The sequence below is a fragment of the Ranitomeya imitator genome, chromosome 6 (assembly GCF_032444005.1).
Source record: "Ranitomeya imitator isolate aRanImi1 chromosome 6, aRanImi1.pri, whole genome shotgun sequence".
In the NCBI taxonomy this organism is placed as follows: Eukaryota; Metazoa; Chordata; class Amphibia; order Anura; family Dendrobatidae; genus Ranitomeya; species Ranitomeya imitator.
In genome coordinates, this window is record NC_091287.1 from 94,358,903 (window position 1) to 94,382,999 (window position 24,097).

General features: G+C 45.2%; 1 protein-coding gene across 1 annotated transcript in view; it reads right to left on the reverse strand.

Moving 5' to 3' along the window:
* The window catches only part of CPVL (carboxypeptidase vitellogenic like), a 102,386-nt gene extending 93,574 nt beyond the window's left edge, over window positions 1-8,812 (reverse strand). The window contains exon 1 of the mRNA XM_069729924.1: window positions 8,798-8,812. Coding sequence (XP_069586025.1) covers window positions 8,798-8,803 — 6 coding nt within the window. The 5' untranslated portion in view covers window positions 8,804-8,812. The remainder of the gene's footprint in view (window positions 1-8,797) is intronic.
* Window positions 8,813-24,097: the final 15,285 nt, after the last annotated feature.

Below are 24,097 nucleotides of genomic sequence, written 5' to 3' on the forward strand. Positions count from 1 at the left end.
CCAAACATTTAGTTTAAGAAGGGACTGTCCTAGTAGTGGACAACCCGTTTAAAGAAGTCTTCCATCTTGCCAACAATGAGGCTTCATAGAAGATCCACAGAAATGGATGTGCAAAACTGGCCTAAGGCTATGTTTACTTGTTTTGTAGGGTTGCAGGCAAAACCTGCTCTCTTGGCAGTAAAGGTACCGTTACACTAAACGATTTACCAACGATCACGACCAGCGATACGACCTGGCCGTGATTGTTGGTAAGTCATTGAGTGGTCGCTGGGGAGCTGTCACACAGACAGCTCTCTCCAGCGACCAATGATCAGGGGAAAGACTTCGGCATTGTTGAAACTGTCTTCAACGATGCCGAAGTCCCCCTGCAGCACCTGGGTAACCAGGGTAAACATCGGGTTACTAAGCGCAGGGCCTCGCTTAGTAACCTGATATTTACCCTGGTTACCATTGTAAAATTAAAAAAAAACCAGTACATACTCACATTCTGATGTCTGTCACGTCCCCGGCGTCCACAGGGTTAAAACTGCTTTCGGCAGGAGTGCTGCTAATGCAAGCGCTCCGGCTGACAGCTTCCCTGCACTGACTGAGTGCCGGTCATAAAGCGGCACAGCTCCTGCCGAAAGCAGTTTTAACCCTGTGGATGCCGGGGGATGTGACAGACATCAGAATGTGAGTATGTACTGTCATTTTTTTCTACTTTTACAATGGTAATCAGGGTAAATATCAGGTTACTAAGCGCGGCCCTGCACTTAGTAACCTGATATTTACCCTGGTTACAAGTGAACACATCGCTGGATCGGCGTCACACACGCCGATCCAGTGATGACAGCAAGTGATCAGCGACCAAAAAAAGGTCCTGATCATTCCCCATGACCAACGATCTCCCAGCAGGGGCCTGATCGTTGGTCGCTGTCACACAACAAGATAGTTAGTGGGATCGTTGCTACGTCACAAAAAGCGTGACGTTGCAACGATATCCTTAACGATATTGTTATGTGTGAAGGTACCTTAAGGCTGTGTGCCCACGAGCCGGAGTAGCAGTGGTTTGGACACCGCTCACCTGCACTGCATCCAGAGAGCTGCGTTCTAGGTTACAAGCACAGTGGACTGGATTTATAGAAATCACATGCCTGCTATGCTTCTATTTGACGCTGCGTAAAACATTGCTATATCCTTGTGGGTACTTAGCCTAAAGAAGCTGGGTTGTGCTCGTTGTTGGAGGTTTTTTTGTGTGGAGAATGTGTTGGTCTACAGTATGTGTTTAATACAGTTAATCAAAAATGCACTGGAAAAAAAATCTAAAAAAAATGCAACACTGATAGAATTGACATGCTGCAGATACAGGTGTGCATGAGTTTACAGAAATCTTTTTTTTTTCTGGTAAAAAGCAGCTTTTAAATTTGTCTAAAAATAAAATGTGAACAGTCGTTATGGATTAATTTGTCCTGTTAGGCTTTTGTTGTTCCTCAGCCTTGGAAGTGCAGATCAGGAAGTTTTCAGTCGGACTATAAGGAACTAGGCCAGGTGTGTGTACCAAAGGCCAAACAATTTTGGAAGTTTCTGTTCCACTACTGCTCCAGGTAATTCAACTACATCTGTTTTTCACGACTTCCTTGTCACAGTGCCCCCCCTCAAGGTCAGAAGGCGACCCCATTTGCTGTATATTGTTTTGTGATGTAACAGCTGCTAGAGGTGCAAAAACCAAGATTTATTGATTAAGAAAATAAAGTTACAGGGCAAGGAAAATTGCAACAAGCAGAATTGTATTTAAAAAAAATAATACTGTTTGTTACTGCTGTAATCCCTGTCCTGGAGAATCATTGCCAGGTAAAAAACAACTGAGGAGTTTTCCCTTTTGGTTTGCATGTGGATAGAAAGACAGTTACAGCTCTTGCAAGAACAGAAGGAAAAAACTAAAGCACAGAGGGCTCACTCACATGAGCACATAAAGCATCGAACAGCACGCTGCCATGTTATCAGGTAGCCCTCAGCCCAGTGCTATACTATGGGGAAGTGCAGATCTGCCATTATTTTCTCATGCAGATTTGGCATGAGAAGATCTCAGCATGCTGGGGGTGCAGCCGAGAATCAGATCACTCACCCATACAAGTCTATGGGTGCATGCCAAAGTCTTCGTTACTCACCGGTTAACAGTGTTTTTCGGAGTCCATGACAGCACAACAAAGTGGGGATCCACCCTTCAGGAACAGGAAACCTACAGATACATAAGGGTGGCACCTCTCCCACACATCAGTTGGTTTACAGAGCACAAGAGGACCACCAAGGTTAATAGCATACTTAATAAGCAACGATACAACTAACTATTCACTACCAGTGAATTATTTAAACAAAGGAAGAGGTGTACACCCAGAACAGAAGACAGGAGGGTATGTACGGGTGCGGTCATGGACTCTGAAAAACACCATTAACCGGTGAGTAACAGACCATCGGTCGTCCATGACAGCACCATGGAGAGAATTACAGAGTAACTGTTATAGGGAGGGACTACGGCTTGCAGCACCCTTACACCGATAGAGAGGTCAGAAGAGGCACCCAGGTTTAATCTATAGTGGTTATAGAAAGTGTGGAGAAGACCAAGTAGCAGCCTTACAAATTTGGTTGATCAACACCTCCAGCCTTTCTGCCCACGAGGCCGCCATAGCTCTAGTGGAATGCGCTTTTAGACCTCCAGGCGCTGGTTTGCCTTTTGAGATGTATGCCAGCGAAATAGCCTCCCTGATCCATCTAGCTGATGTAGATTTTGATGCTTTATGACCTTTCCTGCTACCCTGATGGACACGAATAGGGCGTTATCTATTTTCCAAGGATCAGTCACTGCTAGATACATCTTTTTACATCTAAAGTGTGTAATTTCCTTTCCTTATTAGTAGGATTAGGGAGGAAAGATGGCAGAACTATCTCCTGTGTTCTGTGGAATCTGGACACTACCTTAGGAAGATATGCTGGATCAGGGGACAGTATCACTATCATCTCTAAGTTGCATGTAAGGGGGAACCCTGGATAATGCCTGGATGTTGCCTATCCCACGCGCTGATGTTAGGGCCACCAGGAAAGCTACTTTAAGAGACAGGTCTTTAATAGAGGCTGAAGAGATTGGCTCAAATGGGGCCTCATGCCTGAGAGGACTAGGTTTAGGTCCCACAGCATGACCCTATTCTTCACCATTGGCCTAGACCGTTTTGTTGCCCTGATGAATCTCCTGACCCAGTAATTTTCAGCAATGTTGCAGCCAAAGAGGACCCCTAAGGCTGACCCCCGTACTTTTAAGAGTATTTGGGGATAACCCCATATCCAACCCCTTTTGCAAGACTTCCAAAACCTGGTCTATTGGTGTTGACTGACCAGCTACTACCCCTGAGTTTTGTGTAATTTAACTGGTGCTACCGCTACACAATGTCCCATCTTTTTATTCCTCATAGTCTGTCGCACACACAACTGACAGTCTTTTAGGGTAGGTGTCTAGAAAAGGGCAACCGCATAGTGCGCATTCCTTATTCTTTACCAGCGCATTTTTTCCCCTAAGGAAATAAACATAGGAAAAAACTGCATCAGGGTACGTCCACGAAGATATCTTACCCAGGCAGTAGCAGTAGGTACTGGATTACTGGGGGAGCGAACCGGATTCTTCAGTTTAGATCTGCGACTGGGCTGGTTACTGCATCCGTGGGTCTTCAGCTGGGGGTTTGCATGGGACCTTTCTGAGGCTCTGCCCTGCTCCAGCAGACAGATGGCAGCTTCTGGCTCACCCATAGCTGCAGATGGGCTCACAAGCAGCCCTGCAGCGTTCTGTTCGGCTATATATAGCCCTTCCCCCAGATCCTGTGCAGGTGTGTGGCCAGCCACCCCATGCTGGTCACTCCCCCACCCCCTATGGCCTCTGAAGGCTCCCATCGCTGCATGAGGCCGCAGCACAGCAGCACTCCTAGCAGAAGCCAGCTGGTGTTTGACTTCCGGTCCCGACTCCGCCCCTTGCGTGTCACCTCCGGTACCAGACAGCGCGTACAGGGATGCGTCGGGAAGCTCGGGTACGGCGCCCGACCCCACCATCGCTGCACATGGCCGCAGCATAGTGGTGTTTGCAGCAGAAGCCAGCACGCGTCCGACTTCCGGTCCCACCGCATCATTTCCGGTCCCGGAAAGAGCGCACAGGGATGTGCCGTGAAGCCTGGGCACGGCGACCAATCCTACCGCACACGCCCTGCCCCTCCAGAGGACGATGACCAGACGTAGTGGTAGTAGAGGCACCAGGAGACTGAACGGACCCCCCGGAGGGAGAAAATACTCACCTTCACTAGCATCTGGAGACTGATCTCCTCTGGACTCTGCTCCTCTCTGCACCGCTCACTGTTGTGAAGCCCTACCCAGACCCACCGTGGCACTTCCAGGAACCTGCACTGCCCGAGGTAGGAGACCCCCTCGCTACCCAAGTCAGACAGCTGGCCTGGGTATTTACAGATGAGACTGCAGATATCTGTAGGGCATCCTGTCCTCCAGGAACAGGAAACCAACTGATGCTTGCGAGAGATGCTGCCCTTATGTATCTGTAGGTTTCCTGTTCCTGAAGGGCAGATCCCCTCTCTGTGGTGCTGTGATGAACGACCGATAAACATCGGACGCACTCACCATCGCCCAAGTTGATTGTGTTATAAAATGGCAGCCTACAGCCTATTAGAGATTTCCAGCTGACAAGGTGCAGACAACACCCACACAATGCAGATGAGGACACAGAAGTCTAAACAGTTATTGTTGTGGGAAATGTAGTGGTGCAGGAGACAGCAGAACGAGCTACAGAAACCCAGACAACTTTTTCCATTGGAATAGGAAGTGATGTCATAAAAATTCCAGGAAACTTAATTGAATCAGAAATGCTGTATGCAAAGTAGAATGCCATCACTTGTTCAGTTTCCCATGTATGACATAAGCAGACATCAGCACAGGACCTGCTGAAGCGCAGCAAGTGCAAAACAGCCATCTTCATTCTTTTCTCTACACTTCTCCCCATCTCCATGTTTTTAAGGACATAACATTTATTTTTTCCTCACAAGTACATCGAGTGCCACCTGTCTCCCCTTCTCTAGACTGAGGTTTTGTATTTTTCTGGTGAGCACCCAGTCTGTGCCACATAACCGTGCGGATCCACTGAGCTTACAGATCATTACAGCAACAGGTGACTTTGGTGCCGGGCTTTTCTGTTACAAGCTGACATATCAGTATCCTGCTTAAGTACGGACTGGGGCAGAAATTCAGCCCTGGCATTTGAAATCACACCGACCCATGTTGTCCCCATCCCCATGAACCAGTTGGGATATTACTAATGTTACCCTGGATGGGGGAAAGGAAGATTTACTATAAGACCACCATTTCTAACTATATGGAGGCCCGATGCCATCACATCAGGAGGACGGTAATGTCGCGATGGGGCAGGCTTTGCAGCATTTAGAATCTCTGCCCCCATGTGCACAGCCCCACTCCACTTGCAGTCCCGCTTTGTCCCTCCAAAGCCCAGCTCTCCACCCACTGACCCGCAATCTCTTAGCAGCCCCACTGTGTTCTTTCACATACCCCTTGCCCACTGGCCATCCTGCTTACTCCCCCAGCAGCTCAGCTGTCCATCCACCATCACACCTTCTGCAGCCCCACTCTACAATTGCTATCCCACATTCTCCCTGCACAGCCCAGCTCTCCACTTGCCATCCCGCTGTGCCCCTCCGCCACCCATGTGTCCGCTGGCTGTCCTGCTCTCTACCTCAGCAGCCAAGCTCTCCACCAGTGTCCTGCCATCTCCCTTAACAGCCCTGCTCTCCCCCTCTGCAGCCCGCCGATGACTCACTGGTGGTACTGCGCAAGAGCCCGGCACCACCAGCAGGTGCCATATTGGAATACCCATCACTTAGGTATTCCAATATGGCAGTCGGTGAACTTCCAGTGTGGCACAGTGGATTGGGGGATTTGAGGACGTCCAGATGGAAGTGGATGACAGACAATTTAAGGCAATTATATAAATAGATGATACCCATGGCCTCCTGGGGTAAGTGATGGAGTCAGCCACTTTGTGCTCCATCACAACTCTTAATATGGGTGTTTTGAGAACACTGATTCTGTTAATATTGTAGCAGACAAGGCGGCCCACAACCAGACAGGCCCTTCCCTCATTTGCCAGATGGCCAGTCCGGCCCTGATCCAGCCTAAAGTAGCTACAAACTGAACTGCCACAATACTGCTGTATGGGTACATGAAGAGATAGGGGCACAGGACATGTTTTGGAGTATTCTGTTCCAATGTGTCTTAAGATAGAAATAAAGCGTTACGCTTTTAAAGCCAAAGTGCTGGATTGAGATATATCGATGTATAGTCTGTATACTGAAAACGAGTCTTAGACCTGCTGACATATCCATACTTGCATAAAGTATGAGTCCAAATGAATTGTACTGTTTTGCATCAGTGTCCTTTAGGGTACAGTCACAGTGCCATTTTGATCGCTACGACTGTACGATTCATGACGTTCCAGCGATATCGTTACGATATCGCTGTGTGACACGCAGCAGCAATCAGGGATCCTGCTGAGAATCGTACGTCGTAGCAGATCGTTTGCAACATTCTTTCGTCGCTGGATCTCCCGCTGTCATCGCTACATCGGTGTGTGTGACACCGATCTAGCGATGCATTCGCTTGTAACCAGGGTAAACATTGGGTTACTAAGCGCAGGACCGCGCTTAGTAACCCGATGTTTACCCTGGTTACCAGCGTAAATGTAAAAAAAACAAAAACAAACAGTACATACTTACATTCCGGTGTCCGTCAGGTCCCTTGCTCTCTGCTTCCTGCACTCACTGACTGCCGGCCGTAAAGTGAAAGCAGAGCACAGCGGTGAAGTCACCGCTGTGCTTTCACTTTACGTCCGGCAGTCAGTGAGTGCGGGAAGCAGACGGCAAGGGACAGACACCGGAATGTAAGCATGTACTGTTTTTTTTTACGCTGGTAACCAGGGTAAACATCGGGTTACTAAGCGCGGTCCTGCGCTAAGTAACCCGATGTTTACCCTGGTTACCCGGGGACCTCGGCATCGTTGGTCGCTGGAGAGCTGTCTGTGTGACAGCTCTCCAGCGACCACACTACGACTTACCAACGATCACGGCCAGGTCGTATCGCTGGTCGTGATCGTTGGTAAATCGTATAGTGTGACGGTACCCTTAGTTGTAAGTGAATCGTGGATTTCTATGCCATCCACATAAAAAAAAAAAAAACACATTATGATAGGTCACAAATTATAACATTCTGATCAGTACCACCAACATGTAGCGCTTTCCCGGGACATAACGAGGCTTGCGGCTCACAGTTCAAGTACCACCATCATGCAAAGTGTCTTAAAAGGGAACTTTTCACCTACATTTTTGACGGGGTTCATAATTTAATACTCCATTGACCTGAAGAGGGGTTTTATTGTTAGTAGGAAGATCTGGCGAATCACAACCATCAATGGCACCGGCAGTCACTTAGCATTTAATATACTCTTAAATTGGGAGAAAAATTCCAGGCACAGAAATGACCTGACTGATCTTTTAGGTCAGGAAAAGTAGTGTGCAGTTTAACCCCCCAAAGAAGAATTTCACTTTATCAAAATTAACTCAGTGTGGACAGAAACCGCAAGACAAAAGCACAATGTTGCTGTGGTTAAAAGCCGCAGCATGAACGCTGCATGTGAATACAGCCCAACTAGGAACACTTGTTCCCCAATTATATCAGCCAATCTACAGGTACCTTCACACATAACGATATCGTTAAGGATATCGTTGCAACGTCATGCTTTGTGACGTAGCAATGATCCCGCTAACGATCTCGTTGTGTGACAGCGACCAACGATCAGGCCCCTGCTGGGAGATTGTTGGTCGTGGGGATTGATCAGGACCTTTTTTTGGTCGCTGTCATCGCTGGATCGACGTGTGTGACGCCGATCCAGCGATGTGTTCACTTGTAACCAGGGACTAAATGCCGAAGTCCCCCTGCAGCACCTGGGTAACCAGGGTAAACATCGGGTTACTAAGCGCAGGGCCGCACTTAGTAACCCGATATTTACCCTGGTTACCATTGTAAAAGTAAAAAAAAAAAAAAAAAAACAGTACATACTCATATTCTGATGTCTGTCACGTCCCCCGGCCTCCACAGGGTTAAAATTGCTTTCGGCAGGAGCGCTACTAATGCACGCGCTCCGGCCGAGAGCTTCCCGGATACGCTAACGGATTGCGCTAACGCAATGTCCAAAAAGGGATTGCATTAGGCAACCCCGCTAGCACAGATCCCCTATCTGCGCTAGCGAAGAACAGACCCTGAACACTGCAAGCAGCGTTCGAGGTCCGTCCGAAACTAACAGCACATCGCTGACGCATGCCAAAAATGGTATACGTTAGCACATTGCAGTCAATGGGTGCGCTAATGGATCTGTTACATGACGTTAATTGCAACAATTTCACCATGTAACAGATTCCATTAGTGGACACCCACTAACGCAATGTGAACCTAGCCTTACAGCAACTACTCTATATGTGGTTTATTCACCACTTCCTGCTGACCTAGTTATTTTAGTTACTGTACATAGAGTGAAAACCCTCGGTCCATCAGGTTCAACCTTCTTCCACCAATTGTATATTTGGTCACTAAATTACCTGTAACCCACAATAGTAAGTGTAATGAGGAAATCACCCCCCGTTGCGTCACTTCCATGCCCCCCTCACACTACACACGGCCGGCCATAGCCGGCAGCAGAGCCCAGCCTCACCTCCATAGCTCCAGGCGGCAGCAGGGAGGCAGTGGCTGGCAGCGGCTTATTATACTGCTCACATGAGAGCACAGCTGCCTCTGCTACAAGCACAATTAGGTGCAATCTCGCACTTGTCCAGTAGATGGAGCTGGAGATCACAGGGATTCTGGCGCTGTGCAGTCATTAGAGACTTCACAGGTGTAACTAGAATCCATAGGGGTCCAGAGCAGAATGAGGGGGGCTGCCAGCCTCTAATGGTGGGAAACGGAAATACCAGCAGAAGTAGCAAGAAATACAGGTGTGGATAATGGAGTCATATATGTGACGGTGTGTGTAAAGCACTAAGGAACTTACTGGCTCTATATATGTGTGCAAATAAAAAATAAATGAATAGCAAAATTCACATAATATTGTCAGAAAGCAGAAAAGTCCCAACCTGTAATAATATTATAGGAATATTTTATTTCCACTTGAGTGCACCCCTGTAACCCGTGTGTGGAGCTATAGTCCCTGATATTGGAGATCAGTATTTGGTCAGTATTTTACCTCAGTATCTGTAAGCCAACACCAGGAGTGGGTGATAAATACAGAAGGGGTAACGTGTTTCCATTATACTTTTCCTCTGATTGTTCCTCTCCTGATTTAAGGTACCTTCACACTGAGCAACTTTACAACGAGAACGACAGCGATCCGTGACGTTGCAGCGTCCTGGATAGCGATCTCGTTGTGTTTGACACGCAGCAGCGATCAGGATCCTGCTGTGATATCGCTGGTCGGAGCTAGAAGTCCGGAACTTTATTTGGTCGTCAGGTCGGCGTGATTCGTCATGTTTGACAGCAAAAGCAACGATGCCAGCAATGTTTTTTCATGGAGTGAACAACCAGCGAGAACGATAAGTACGTCACTGGATCGCTCCTGCATCGTTCTGCTGTTGCCGTGTTTGACGTCTCCTAGCGACATAAACAGCGACGCTGCAGCGATCGGATTGTTGTCTATATCGCTGCAGCGTCGCTTAATGTGACGGTACCTTTAGGCTTACAGATCCTGAGGTAAAATACTGACCGTGTAAACGTGGCCTAAGGGCTCGTTCACACCAGTATATAATCAGTATTGTCCGTACGCAAAATTGATAACACACAGACAGAACACTGACCAATGAAAGTCAATGTAGTAGCTCATATGAACGATTTTCTCGATGGTCTGACTGTAAAAAGCCGCAGCACGCACCACTTTGATCCGTATTTTGGATCACGCGCTCCCATTAGAAGTCAAAGAGTTGAAAAATAATGGGTCATATACGGGGTTAACATTGTATGACATCTGTGTCTCTGCAATCATTAAGAAAACTGTATTTCACCTTTTATTATTAACCCCTTAAGCCCCGAGGGTGGTTTGCACGTTAATGACCGGGCCAATTTTTACAATTCTGACCACTGTCCCTTTATGAGGTTATAACTCTGGAACGCTTCAACGGATCTTGGCGATTCTGACATTGTTTTCTCGTGACATATTGTACTTCATTTTAGTAGTAACATTTATTCGATATAACTTGCGTTTATTTGTGAAAAAAACGGAAATTTGGCGAAAATTTTGAAAATTTCGCAATTTTCCAACTTTAAATTTTTATGCCCTTAAATCACAGAGATATGTCACGCAAAATACTTAATAAGTAACATTTCCCACATGTCTCCTTTACATCAGCACAATTTTGGAACCAAAATTTTTTTTTGTTAGGGAGTTATAAGGGTTCAAAGTTGACCAGCAATTTCTCATTTTTACAACACCATTTTTTTTTAGGGACCACATCTCATTTGATGTCATTTTGAGGGGTCTATATGATAGAAAATACCCAAGTGTGACACCATTCTAAAAACTGCACCCCTCAAGGTGCTCAAAACCACATTCAAGAAGTTTATTAACCCTTCAGGGGTTTCACAGGAATTTTTGGAATGTTTAAATAAAAATGAATATTTAACTTTTTTTCACACAAAATTTATTTCAGCTCCAATTTGTTTTATTTTACCAAGGGTAACAGGATAAAATGGATGCCAAACATTGTTGTACAATCTGTACTGAGTACGCTGATACCCCATATGTGGGGGTAAACCACTGTTTGGGCGCATGGCAGAGCTCGGAAGGGAAGGAGCGCCATTTGACTTTTAAATGCAAAATTGACAGGAATTGAGATGGGACACCATGTTGCGTTTGGAGAGCCACTGATGTGCCTAAACATTGAAACCCCCCACAAGTGACACCATTTTGGAAAGTAGACACCCTAAGGAACTTATCTAGATGTGTGGTGACCACTTTGACCCACCAATTGCTTCACAGAAGTTTATAATGCAGAGCCGTAAAAATAAAAAATCATATTTTTTCACAAAAATGATCTTTTCGCCCCCAATTTTTTATTTTCCCAAGAGTAAGAGAAGAAATTGAACCTCAAAAATTGTTGGCCAATTTGTCCTGAGTACGCTGATACCCCGTATATGGGTGTAAACCATTGTTTGGGCGTATGGCAGAGCTCGGAAGGGAAGGAGCGCCATTTTACTTTTCAATGCAAAATTGACTGGAATTGAGATGGGATGCCATGTTGCGTTTGGAGAGCCCCTGATGTGCCTAAACATTGAAATCCCCACAAGTGACACCATTTTGGAAAGTAGACCCCTTAAGGAACTTATCTAGAGGTGTGGTGAGCACTTTGACCCAACAAGTGCTTCACAGAAGTTTATAATGCAGAGCCGTAAAAATAAAAAATCATATTTTTTCACAAAAATAATCTTTTCGCCACCAATTTTTTATTTTCCCAAGGGTAAGAGAAGAAATTAGACCACAAAAGTTGTTGTGCAATTTGTCCTGAGTGCGACGATACCCCATATGTGGGGGTAAACCACTGTTTGGGCGCATGGCAGAGCTCGGAAGGAAAGGAGCGCCATTTGACTTTTCAATGCAAAATTGACTGGAATTGAGATGGGACGCCATGTTGCGTTTGGAGAGCCCCTGATGTGCCTAAACATTGGAACCCCTCACAAGTGACACCATTTTGAAAAGTAGACCCCTTAAGGAACTTATCTAGATGTGTGGTGAGCACTTTGACCCAACAAGTGCTTCACAGAAGTTTATAATGCAGAGCCGTAAAAATAAAAAATCTTATTTTTTCACAAAAATGATCTTTTCGCCCCCAATTTTTTATTTTCCCAAGGGTAAGAGAAGAAATTAGACCACAAAAGTTGTTGTGCAATTTGTCCTGAGTGCGACGATACCCCATATGTGGGGGTAAACCACTTTTTGGGTGCATAGCAGAGCTCGGAAGGGAAGGAGCGCCATTTGACTTTTCAATGCAAAATTGACTGGAATTAAGATGGGACGCCATGTTGGTTTGGAGAGCCCCTGATGTGCCTAAACATTAAAAACCCCCACAAGTGACACCATTTTGGAAACTAGACCCTCTAAGGAACTTATCTAGATGTGTTTTGAGAGCTTTGAACCCCCAAGTGTTTCACTACAGTTTATAACGCAGAGCCGTTAAAATAAATTTATTTTTTTTTCGCAAAAATTTTTTAGCCCCCAGTTTTGTATTTTCACAAGGGTAACATAATAAATTGGACCCCAAAAGTTGTTGTCCAATTTGTCCTGAGTACGCTGATACCCCATATGTGGGGGGGAACCACTGTTTGGGCGCATGGCAGAGCTCGGAAGGGAAGGAGCGCCATTTGGAATGCAGACTTAGATGGATTGGTCTGCAGGAGTCACGTTGCATTTGCAGAGCCCCTGATGTACCCAAACAGTACAAACCCCCCACAAGTGACCCCATATTAGAAACTAGACCTCCCATGGAACTTATCTAGATGTGTTGTGAGAACTTTGAACCCCTAAGTGTTTCACTACAGTTTATAACGCAGACCCGTGAAAATAAAAATTCTTTTTTTTTTCACAAAAATGATTTTTTTAGCCCCCAGCTTTGTATTTTTACAAGGGTAACAGAATAAATTGGACCCCAAAAGTTGTTGTTCAATTTGTCCTGAGTACGCTGATACCCCATATGTGGGGGGGAACCACTGTTTGGGCTCATGGCAGAGCTCGGAAGGGAAGGAGCGCCATTTGGAATGCAGACTTAGATGGATTGGTCTGCAGGCGTCACGTTGCATTTGCAGAGCCCCTGATGTACCCAAACAGTAGAAACCACCCACAAGTGACCCCATATTGGAAACTAGACCTCCCATGGAACTTATCTAGATGTGTTGTGAAAACTTTGAACCCCCAAGTGTTTCACTACAGTTTACAACGCAGAGCCGTGAAAATAAAAATCCTTTTTTTTCCCACAAAAATGATTTTTAGCCCCCCAAATTTTTATTTTCCCAAGGATAACAAGAGAACTTGGACCCAAAAAGTTGTTGTCCAATTTGTCTCGAGTACGCTGATACCCCATATGTTGGGGTAAACCCCTGTTTGGGCGCACGGGAGAGCTCGGAAGTGAAGGAGCACTGTTTTACTTTTTCAATGCAGAATTGGCTGGAATTGAGATCGGACGCCATGTCGCGTTTGGAGAGCCCCTGATGTGTCTAAACAGTGGAAACCCCCCAATTATAAATGAAACCCTAATCCAAACACACCCCTAACCCTAATCCCAACTGTAACCCTAACCACACACCTAACCCTGACACACCCCTAATTCTAATCCCAACCCTAATCCCAACCGTAAATGTAATCCAAACCCTAACCCTAGCCCCACCCCTAGCCCTAACCCTAACCCGAAAATGGAAATAAATACATTTTTTTTAATTTTATTATTTTTCCCTAAGGCTAGGTTCACATTGCGTTAGGGAAATCCGTTTAGCACTAGCGGATTGCGCTAACACAATGTCTTTTTAGGTGTCGTGTTTAGTGGTCGCGTTAACGTCCCCGCTCTGGAAGATCGGGGATCGGACCTCGGGCGCGCCGCGGACGCTGCAAGCAGCGTCTGAGGCGCGCCACAAAAGAATGGCACCTTGCTAGCGCGAGCCGAAAATGGCACGCTCTAGCGATGCGCTACACCTGAAAATCACATTGCTGTCAATGGTTGTGCTAACGGACCCGTTGCACGGCGTTAATTGTGACATTTTCGCCGTGCAACGCTGTCCGTTAGCGTTAACCCATTAACGCAATGTGAACCTAGCCTAACTAAGGGGGTGATGAAGGGGGGTTTGATTTACTTTTATAGCGAGTTTTTTAGCGGATTTTTATGATTGGCAGCCGTCACACACTAAAAGACGCTTTTTATAGCAAAAAAGTTTTTGCGTCTCCACATTTTGAGACCTATAATTTTTCCATATTTTGGTCCACAGAGTCATGTGAGGTCTTGTTTTTTGCGGGACGAGTTGACGTTTTTATCGGTTACATTTTCGGACACGTGACAGTTTTTGATCGCTTTTTATTCCGATTTTTTTGTGAGGCAGAATGACCAAAAACCAGCTATTCATGAATTTCTTTTGGGGGAGGCGTTTATACCGTTCCGCGTTTGGTAAAATTGATGAAGCAGTTTTATTCTTCGGGTCAGTACGATTACAGCGACACCTCATTTATATCATTTTTTTTATGTTTTGGCGCTTTTATACGATAAAAGCTATTTTATAGAAAAAATAATTATTTTGGCATCGCTTTATTCAGAGGACTATAACTTTTTTATTTTTTTGGTTATGATGCTATATGGCGGCTCGTTTTTTGCGGGACAAGATGACGTTTTCAGAGGTAACATGGTTATTTATATCCGTCTTTTTGATCGCGTGTTATTCCACTCTTTGTTCAGCGTTATGATAATAAAGCGTTGTTTTTTTGGCTCGTTTTTTTTTTTTTTTTTCTTACGGTGTTCACTGAAGGGGTTAACTAGTGGGCCAGTTTTATAGGTCGGGTCGTTACGGACGCGGCGATACTAAATATGTGTACTTTTATTGTTTTTTTTTTATGTAAAGAAATGTATTTATGGGAATAATATTTTTTTTTTCTGCTTTATTTAGGAATTTTTTTTTTATTTTTTTTTTTACAAGTGTGGAAATTTTTTTTTTTACTTTTTCACTTTGTCCCAGGGGGGGACATCACAGATCACCGATCTGACAGTGTGCACAGCACTCTGTTAGATCGGTGATCTTACATACAGCCGGGCAGGATTAGAGCTGCAGCTGCAGCCTGATCCTGACCCGGAAGTGCTCCCTGCAGGACCCGGATGCAGCCCGGCGGCCATTTTGGATCCGGGGACTGCAGGGAGAAGACGCTCGGTACACGGTGAGCACATCACCGTGTACCGATCGTCTCAGGGAAGCCCGCAGGGAGCCCCCTCCCTGCGCGATGCTTCCCTGCACCGCCGGCACACCGCGATCATCTTTGATCGCGGTGTGCCGGGGGTTAATGTGCCGGGAGCGGTCCGTGACCGCTCCTGGCACATAGTGCCGGATGTCAGCTGCGATAGGCAGCTGACACCCGGCCGCGATCGGCCGCGCTCCCCCCGTGAGCGCGGCCGATCGCATATGACGTACTATCCCGTCCATGGGAATTAAGTCCCAGGTCACCTGGACGGGATAGTACGTCATATGGGATTAAGGGGTTAATGACATTGTTGATGTAAAAAATCAGATGCCTTATGTATCTATAAAAGAAAACACGGACCTACGGATGGCAGAAAATGGTCTGGTGTTTCTGGATGACAGTCGGACTGTTTCCGCTTGTTGTTCTGGATCCGGCTTTCCACATTGGTTAAATTCCCATATGGCGCATATTGCATGCAGCACCCTGCCGATAAATAGGGTTATCCAGCCGCACTCACAAACCATGGAAAAAAGCCGAATGAACTGTACTGAGGATTGTCAAATCAACAAGAAGCGTTTGCCATGGATCTGCTGCATATTACGATCGATTCACACTTCTCAGTCACATCATGTTCATTGTGAAGATTTTCACATAGTCATTAACAAATGTCATACTGCCAAAAAACTATGATCACAAGGTATTAACCCCTTCATGAACTTGGGATTCTCCGTTTTTCCATGTTCGTTTTTCGCTCCCCACCTTCCCAGAGCCATAACTTTTTTATTTTTCCATTAATATGGCCATGTGAGGGATTATTTTTTGCGGGCCGAGTTGTACTTTTGATGAACGACATCATTGGTTTTACCATGTCAAGTACTACAAAACGGGAAAAAAATTCAAAGTGCGGTGAAATTGCAAAAAAAGTGCAATCCCACACTTGTTTTTTGTTTGCCTTTTTTGCTAGGTTCACTAAATGCTAAAACTGACCTGATATTATGATTCTCCAGATCATTACGAGTTCACAGACACCAAACATGTGTAGGTTCTCTTTAATCTAAGTGGTGAAAAAAATTCCAAACTTTGCTAAACAAAAAAAAATTGTGCCATTTTGCGATACCCGTAGCACCTCCATTTTTCGGGATCTGGGGTCGGTTGAGGGCTTATTTTTTGCGTTCCAAGCTGATGTTTTTATTGATACCACATTTGTGCAGATACGTTCATTTGATCGCCTGTTATTGCATTTTAATGTAATGTCACGGCGACCAAAAAAACGTAATTCTGACGTTTCGAATATTTTTCTCGCTACGAAGTTTAGCGATCAGGTTAATGCTTTTTTTAATTGATAGATCGGGCGATTCTGAATGCGACGATACCAAATAGGTGTAGGTTTGATTTTTTTTCTATTTTATTTTGAATGGGGCGAAATGGGGGGGTGATTTAAAGTTTTATATTTTTTTTATTTTTTTCACTTTTTTTAACTTTTTTTAGACTTTTGCAATTCTTCTATAGCCTCTATGGGAGGCTAGAAGTTGGCACAACTGGATCGGCACTGCTACATAGCAGCGATCATCAGATCGCTGCTATGTAGCTGAATTGCAGGCTTGTTATGAGCGCCGACCACAGGGTGGCGCTCACAGCAAACCGGCATCAGTAACCATAGAGGTCTCAAGGACCTTTATGGTTACTATGCAAAAGCATCGCTGACCCCTGATCACGTGACGGGGGTCGGCAATGCGCTCGTTTCCGGCCCGATGGCCGGAAGCGCTGGTTAAATGCTGCTGTCTGCCTTTGACAGCGGCATTTAACTAGTTAATAGCGGTGGGTAAATCGCGATTTCACCCGCCGCTATTGCGGGCACATGTCAGCTGTTGACAACAGCTGACATGTCCCGGCTTTGATGCAGGCTTTGATGGAGCCCGCATCAAAGCGGGGGTTCTGACCTCGGACGTACTGTCCCGTCCGAGGTCAGAAAGGGGTTAATTGTCCTGTAAGGCCAGGATCACACACAGCGAGATACGGCCGAGTCTCGCAGGTTAAAACCAAGCTCTGGCACCTGCACTCCAGAGCGGAGCGTGCTGCCGTATAGCAATACATGGAGCCGCACGCTCCGCTCCGGAGTGCCAATGCCAGAGCTTGTTTTTAACCTGCGAGACTCGGCCGTATCTCGCTGTGTGTGACTCCGGCCTAAGGCTGCATTCACACATTAGCAGATTTGTTGGAGATTTTTCTTCAGTAATGTGCATTCGATAATATCTCGTTCACTACAACTGCTGTAAATTCGTAACGTGTGTATTTTGCTATAATAGCAATCAAAAAATATCTTTTCTAAAATACAGCTGAAACCAGAATTTTACATACACTATATAAAAAGACACATATTCATGTTTTTCTCAATATTGGACATGAAATCAGAATAAACCTTTCCCGTTTTAGGTCAATTAGGATTACCATAATTATTAATATTTGCCAAATGCCAGAATAATGAGAGAGAGAATGTTTTAAGGCACTTTTATTACTTACTGCAAAGTTACAAGTTTACATACATTTCATTAGTATTTGGTACCATTGCCCTTAAACTGAATGACTTGGGATATCCTTCCACAAGCTTCTCACAATAGTTGGTCAGAATTTGGGCCCATTCCTCCTGACAAAACTGGTGTAACTGATCCAGGTTTGTAGGTCGCCTTGCTCGCATCGGCCTTTTCAGCTTTCCCATAAACTTTCAATAGGATTCAGATCAGGGCTTTGTGATGCCACACCAAAACATTGACTTTATCATTAAGCCACTTTGTTACCATTTTGGCAGTATGCTTCAGGTCATTGTCCATCTGGAAGACATATTTCCGCCCAAGCTTTAGCTTCCTGGCTGATGTCTTGAGATGTTGCTTCAGTATTGCCACATAATCTTCTTTTCTCATGATGTCATCTATTCTGTGAAGTGCACCAGTCCCTCCTGCAGCAAAACAACGCCACAACATGATGCTGCCACCCCCGTGTTTCACTGTTGGGATGGTGTTCTTAGGCTTCCAATCCTCTCCCTTTTTCCTCCAAACGTAACGATGGTCATTATGCCCAAAAAGTTCAATTTTAGTTTCATCAGACCACAGGAAATGTCTCCAAAAATTAAGGTCTTTGTTCCTGTGTATATTTACAAACATTAAGCTGACTTTTTATGTTTCTTTTGGAGTAATGGCTTCTTCATGGCAGAGTGGCCTTTCAGCCCATGTTGATACAGTATTTATTTCCACCATCATCTTGACAATGTCCTTTGCTTTTGTCGTTAGGTTGATATGCACACGTCAGACCAAAGCATATTCATGTCAGGGACACAGAACCCGTTTCCATCCTGAGCGGTATGATGGCTGGACATTCCCATCTTGTTTCTACTTGTGTATAATTGTTTGTACAGATGAACGAGGCACCTTCAGGTATCTTGAAATTGTACCCAAGGATGAGCCAGGCTTGTGCAAGTCCACAATTCTCTTCCTGATATCTTGGCTGATTTCTTTAGACTTTCCCATGATGCTGCACAAAGAAGCAGTGTTTTTCAGGTGTGCATTAAAATACATCCACAGGTATGTCTCTATTTAACTCAGATGTTGCCAAAAAACAGAAGCTTCCAAACACATGACATCATCATATGGACAGTCCAGAATTGTTTAACCCCTTTACCCCTGAGGGTGGTTTGCACGTTAATGACAGGGGCAATTTTTTACAATTCTGACCACTGTCCCTTTATGAGGTAATCACTATGGAACGCTTCAACGGATCTTGGCGATTCTGAGAATATTTTTTCGTGACATATTGTACTTCACATTAGTGGTAACATTTCTTTGATATAACTTGCGATTATTTGTGTAAAAAATGGAAATTTGGCAAATTAAGTAATTTTCAAAATTTGAATTTTTATGCCCTTAAATCAGAGTAATATGTCACACAAAATAGTTAATAATTAACATTTCCCACATGTCTATTTTACATCAGCACAATTTTGGAAACAAAATTTTTTTTTATTAGGAAGTTATAAGGGTTAAAAGATTACCACTGATTTCTCATTTTAACAACAAAATTTACAAAACCATTTTTTAGGGACCACCTCACTTTTGAAGTCACTTTGAGGGGTCTATATGGCAGAAAATACCTCAAAGTGACACCATTCTAAAAACTGCACCCCTCAAGCTGATCAAAACCACATTCAAGAAGTTTATTAACCCTTCATGTGTTTCACAGGAGCAGAAGCAACATGTAAGGAAAAAATGAACATTTAACTTTTTAGTCACAAAAATGATATTTTAGCAACACTTTTTTATTTTCACAAGAGAAAAAGAAGAAAATGAAGAGAAAAAGTTGTTGTCCAATTTGTCCTGAGTACGCTGATAGTGGGGGGAACTACTGTTTGGGCACACGGCAGGGCTCGGAAGGGAAGGAGTGCTGTCTGACTTTTTCAAACCAAAATTGGCTGGAATTGAAATTGGACGCCATGTCGTGTTTGGAAAGCCCCTGATGTGCCTAAACAGTGAAAACACCCCACAAGTGACCCCATTTTGGAAAGCAGATCCCCCAAGGAACTTATCTAGAAGTGTCGTGAGCACTTTGAACCCCCAAGTATTTCACTAAAGTTTATAACGTAGAACCATAAAAATAAAAAATCTTATTTTTTCCACAAACATGATATTTTAGTCCCCAATTTTTTATTTTCCCAAGGGTATCAGGAAAAATTGGATGCCAAAAGTTGTTCTCCAATTTGTCTTGAGCATGGTGATACCCCATATGTGGGGGTAAACCACTATTTGGGTGCATGGCAAAGCCTGGAAGGGAAGGAGCACCGTTTGACTTTTTCAAACCAAAATTGGCTGGAATGGAGATCGTGCGCCATGTCGCGTTTGGAGAGCCCCAGATGTGCCTAAACAGTGGAAACCCCCATGTAGCAACTCTGCTGGCATCACGGCATGGCCTCTCATCTCTCACACTATCTTACCCACTGCTCCAGGTCATGATGTGGTTTCTGCTTCTTGCCAGCTCCATATTCTGTGCCTCTCCTCTCTGCATGCTTCCTGGCTGTGTGCATAGGGGGGGCGGCGCCTAAACTCTCTGGTTCTTATAGGAATCAGTTGCACCTGTCTGATCTGTTCCTGACCAATTACCAAGAGGCCTCCAGTATTTAGTGCAGCTCCACCCAGTGGACTGGGCCTGTGCAATGTGTTAGCTCAGTTTGTGTTTAGCTTCTGAGTTTTCCAGGCCTTGCTCTGTGTTACTTCCTCTCTAGAGGCTTTTCTCAGTGTTCTTGCCTTGATCTTGTTGCCCGCCCTCCAGGAGGCAGAATATCCTGGTCCCTGTGTCTTTGTTCTCGTACCTTGTCCTGTGTCTCTGCCAGCTCTGTGTCTCAGCCGTGCCAGCCTACTCATCTGAGTTTCATCTGTGCTCATCTGCTAGTCCTGCCTGATGCCCGCACCAATCCTGGTGTTCCTGTTTCCCAAGTGGGATCAGTAGCCACAGCCACCACCCTGGAGTAGCACCTGGCAGCTGCCTGCCGCACAAGCCTGACCTAACCATCAGAGGCTCCAGTGAAGACCAAGGCAGCTGTCATAGTCATGCCCCTTCCAGGGTAGTCTGGTTCGTGGCACAGTGGGGCCACAAACCCCTGAGTTCACGCCCACCAGTCAGGGCGTGAGCGTGACACCCCACAAGTGACCCCATTTTGGAAACTAGACCCCCCCCCAAGGAACTTATCTAGATGTGTGTTGAGCACTTTGAACCCCCACGTATTTCACTAAAGTTTATAACGTAGAGCCGTAAAAATAAAAAATATTTTTTCCACAAACATGATATTTTAGTCCCCAATTTTTTATTTTCCCAAGGGTAACAGGAGAAATTGGACCACAAAAGTTGTTGTCCAATTTGTCTTGAGCATGATGATACCCCATATGTGGCGGTAAACCACTATTTGGGCGCATGGCAGAGCTCGGAAGGGAAGAAGTGCCGTTTGACTTTTTCAAACCAAAATTGGCTGGAAATGAGATCGGACACCATGTCGCATTTGAAGAGCCCCTGATGTGCCTAAATAGTGGAAACGCCTCCCACAAGTGACCCCATTTTGGAAACTAGACCCCCAAGGAACTTATCTAGATGTGTCGTGAGCACTTTGAACCCCCAAGTGTTTCACTAAAGTTTATAACGCCCAGCTGTGAAAAAAACAAACATTTTTTCCCACAAAAATTATTTTTTAAGCCCCCAGTTTTTTATTTTTCCAAGGGTAATGGGAGAAATTGGACTCCAAAAGTTGTTGTCCAATTTGTCCTGAGTACACTGGTACCCCATATGTGGCAGAAAACTTAGATAGGTATGTGAATTAAAGACAATTTTTTTGTTGTGGGGTTGGTGAGGGCAACAAGACTATGCTTCTCTACAGGTTTTGTATAAAAAGATAGGTGTGCTATCAACTTTGCCAAAAACAGGAACAAATCCCAGTTGGAGGGAGAAAGAAACAAATTGCTGTTTCCTGCTGTTATGATCTGTTCCTATTTTTTTGCAAAAAATATGGATGTAATATGCTTATGATACCTAACACTAAGGGGAAGCAGCAGAAAGGAAGATGAATATTGAATTCTGAAATGTTTTCACATATAAGGACTCGCTCACACTAGCGTTTAACACAGCCGAGTGATAGTCCATGTTTTATCAGATTGCATCCGATAATTGGATCATGTGCATCCATACAATTCTATGGGTGTAAAACATCGGACTACACGCTGATATCATCGGACAATGCAGAAATTAAGTTCTCCATCTAGTCCACACCTGTGCTGTGATTCCCGCATATGAGAGAATAGGACACTGCTCAACTCTGACAGTTTGAGAATAGTGTCATTAGTATAATCAGCCCAATTTCCTCGCATGAGAGAACATATGGCCGTCTGACCGTAGCCTAAATGTAGTCTTTTCTCGATAGACTGGTAAAAATTTGAATCTAGCTAAATTTTATTATTATTATTTTACATTTTTATAGCGCCATTTATTCCATGGTGCTTTACATGTGAATACGGGGCAAATATAGACAAATACTTTAAACATGAGCAGATAACAAGGCACACGAGTACATAAGGAGGGAGGACCCTGCCCATGAGGGCTCACAGTCTGCAGGGGATGGGTGATGAAACACCTGGAGAGGGTGGGGCAGGTTGTGCGGCGGTTCAGTAACTTCAGGATCACTGCAGGCTGTAGGCTTGTCGGAAGAGGTGAGTCTTCAGGTTCTTTTTGAAGGTGTCTATGGTAGGCGCGAGTCTGATGTGTTGGGGTAGAGGTCCAGAGTATGGGGGAAGCGCGGGAGAAGTCTTGGATGCGGTTGTGGGAAGAAGAGATGAGAGGGGAGTAGAGAAGGAGGTCTTGAGAGGATCGGAGGTTGCGTGTAGGTAGGTACCGGGAGACCATGTCACAGATGTATCGAAGAGACAGGTTGTGGATGGCTTTGTATGTCAGTGTGAGGGTTTTGAACTGGAGTCTCTGGGCGATAGGAAGCCAGTGAAGGGCTTGACACAAGGTAGAGGCTGGGGAATAGCGGGGGGACAGGTGGATTAGTCGGGCAGCAGAGTGTAGGATGGATTGGAGTGGTGCCAGAGTGCTAGAAGGGAGTCCAGAGAGTAGGAGGTTGCAATAGTCGAGGCGGGAGATGATAAGGGCATGCACTAGCGTTTTTGCAGTGTTGCGGTCAAGGAAAGCACGGATCCGGGAAATATCTTTGAGTTTGAGACGACAGGAGGAGGCAAGGGCTTGGATATGTGGCTTGAAAGAGAGGGCAGAGTCAAGGATCACCCCGAGGCACCGGGCTTGTGGGACTGGGGATAGTGAGCAGCCATTGACATTGATGGATAGGTCGGGTGGAGGGGTAAAGTGAGATGGGGGAAAGATGATGAATTCTGTTTTGTCCATGTTCAGTTGTAGAAAGCGAGCAGAAAAGAAGGCTGAAATGGCAGACAGACAGTGCGGGATTTTGGTAAGTAAGGAGGTGAGGTCAGGTCCGGAGAGGTAGATCTGCGTGTCATCAGCATAGAGATGGTACTGCAAACCGTGGGATTCTATGAGCTGTCCCAGGCCAAAAGTGTAGATGGAGAAGAGTAGGGGTCCTAGAACAGAGCCTTGAGGAACACCGACTGACAAGGGGCGAAGTGAGGAGGTGGTGTGGGGGAGGGAGACACTGAATGTTCGGTCTGTCAGATATGATGAGATCCAGGAAAGGGCCAAGTCTGTGATGCCAAGAGATGAGAGGATTTGTAGCAAAAGGGAGTGGTCTACAGTGTCAAAGGCAGAAGACAGGTCCAGGAGAAGGAGGACAGAGTAGTGTCGCTTGCTCCTGGCAGTTAGTAAATATATGTAACCCTTAACATTGCAAGTACCTTTACTCACGCCCATACAAATGTTATACCATTATGTTGCATTGTTATAACAGGTTGCAGCGAGCAGTTGTGGGATTGACAGTTTTTGGCGCTGTGAGTTATTAAGGAGGATGGTATAGATGGAGCATCAGTTCAGAATGAGCTTATTCCAGGTTATGCATAATAAAGCTAATGCAGCGTGCCACCATGATTTAACAGGGCCATCGATTGCAGGATTTTTGAGATGCAAGTGAATGGAAAGATTTGCCTTAGGGAGCTTATCTGGATGGTTTATTGAGCCTAGTGAAGATGTTATTGGCCTGAAAGCTACAAGGCTTCAGCCTGTTTCCCTATTGGAAAGTGGGAGGCAGATAGCAGAGACAGGATGTTATTGTGGTCTGTGAAGGAGATTATCAGTGGCCTGAGTGGAGTTAGTTCTGATGTGACGGCCTTTTGTGGTTGTGAAAATTGTCAACCCAAATGAAACAAATGTGGGGAGTGAGCGTGGTGATGAGCTCAGACCAAGGATAGGCTATTACCAAGCTTGGTCAGGGTTAAATGTAACTATATTAAGGGTGCTAGAATGCAGTTATGTGTAGGACTTCTTCCCTGGGGGTCTGGAGAGGGACCTGGTTGGTCCGGTTGCATTCAGGCATCTTCTAATACAAGTGAA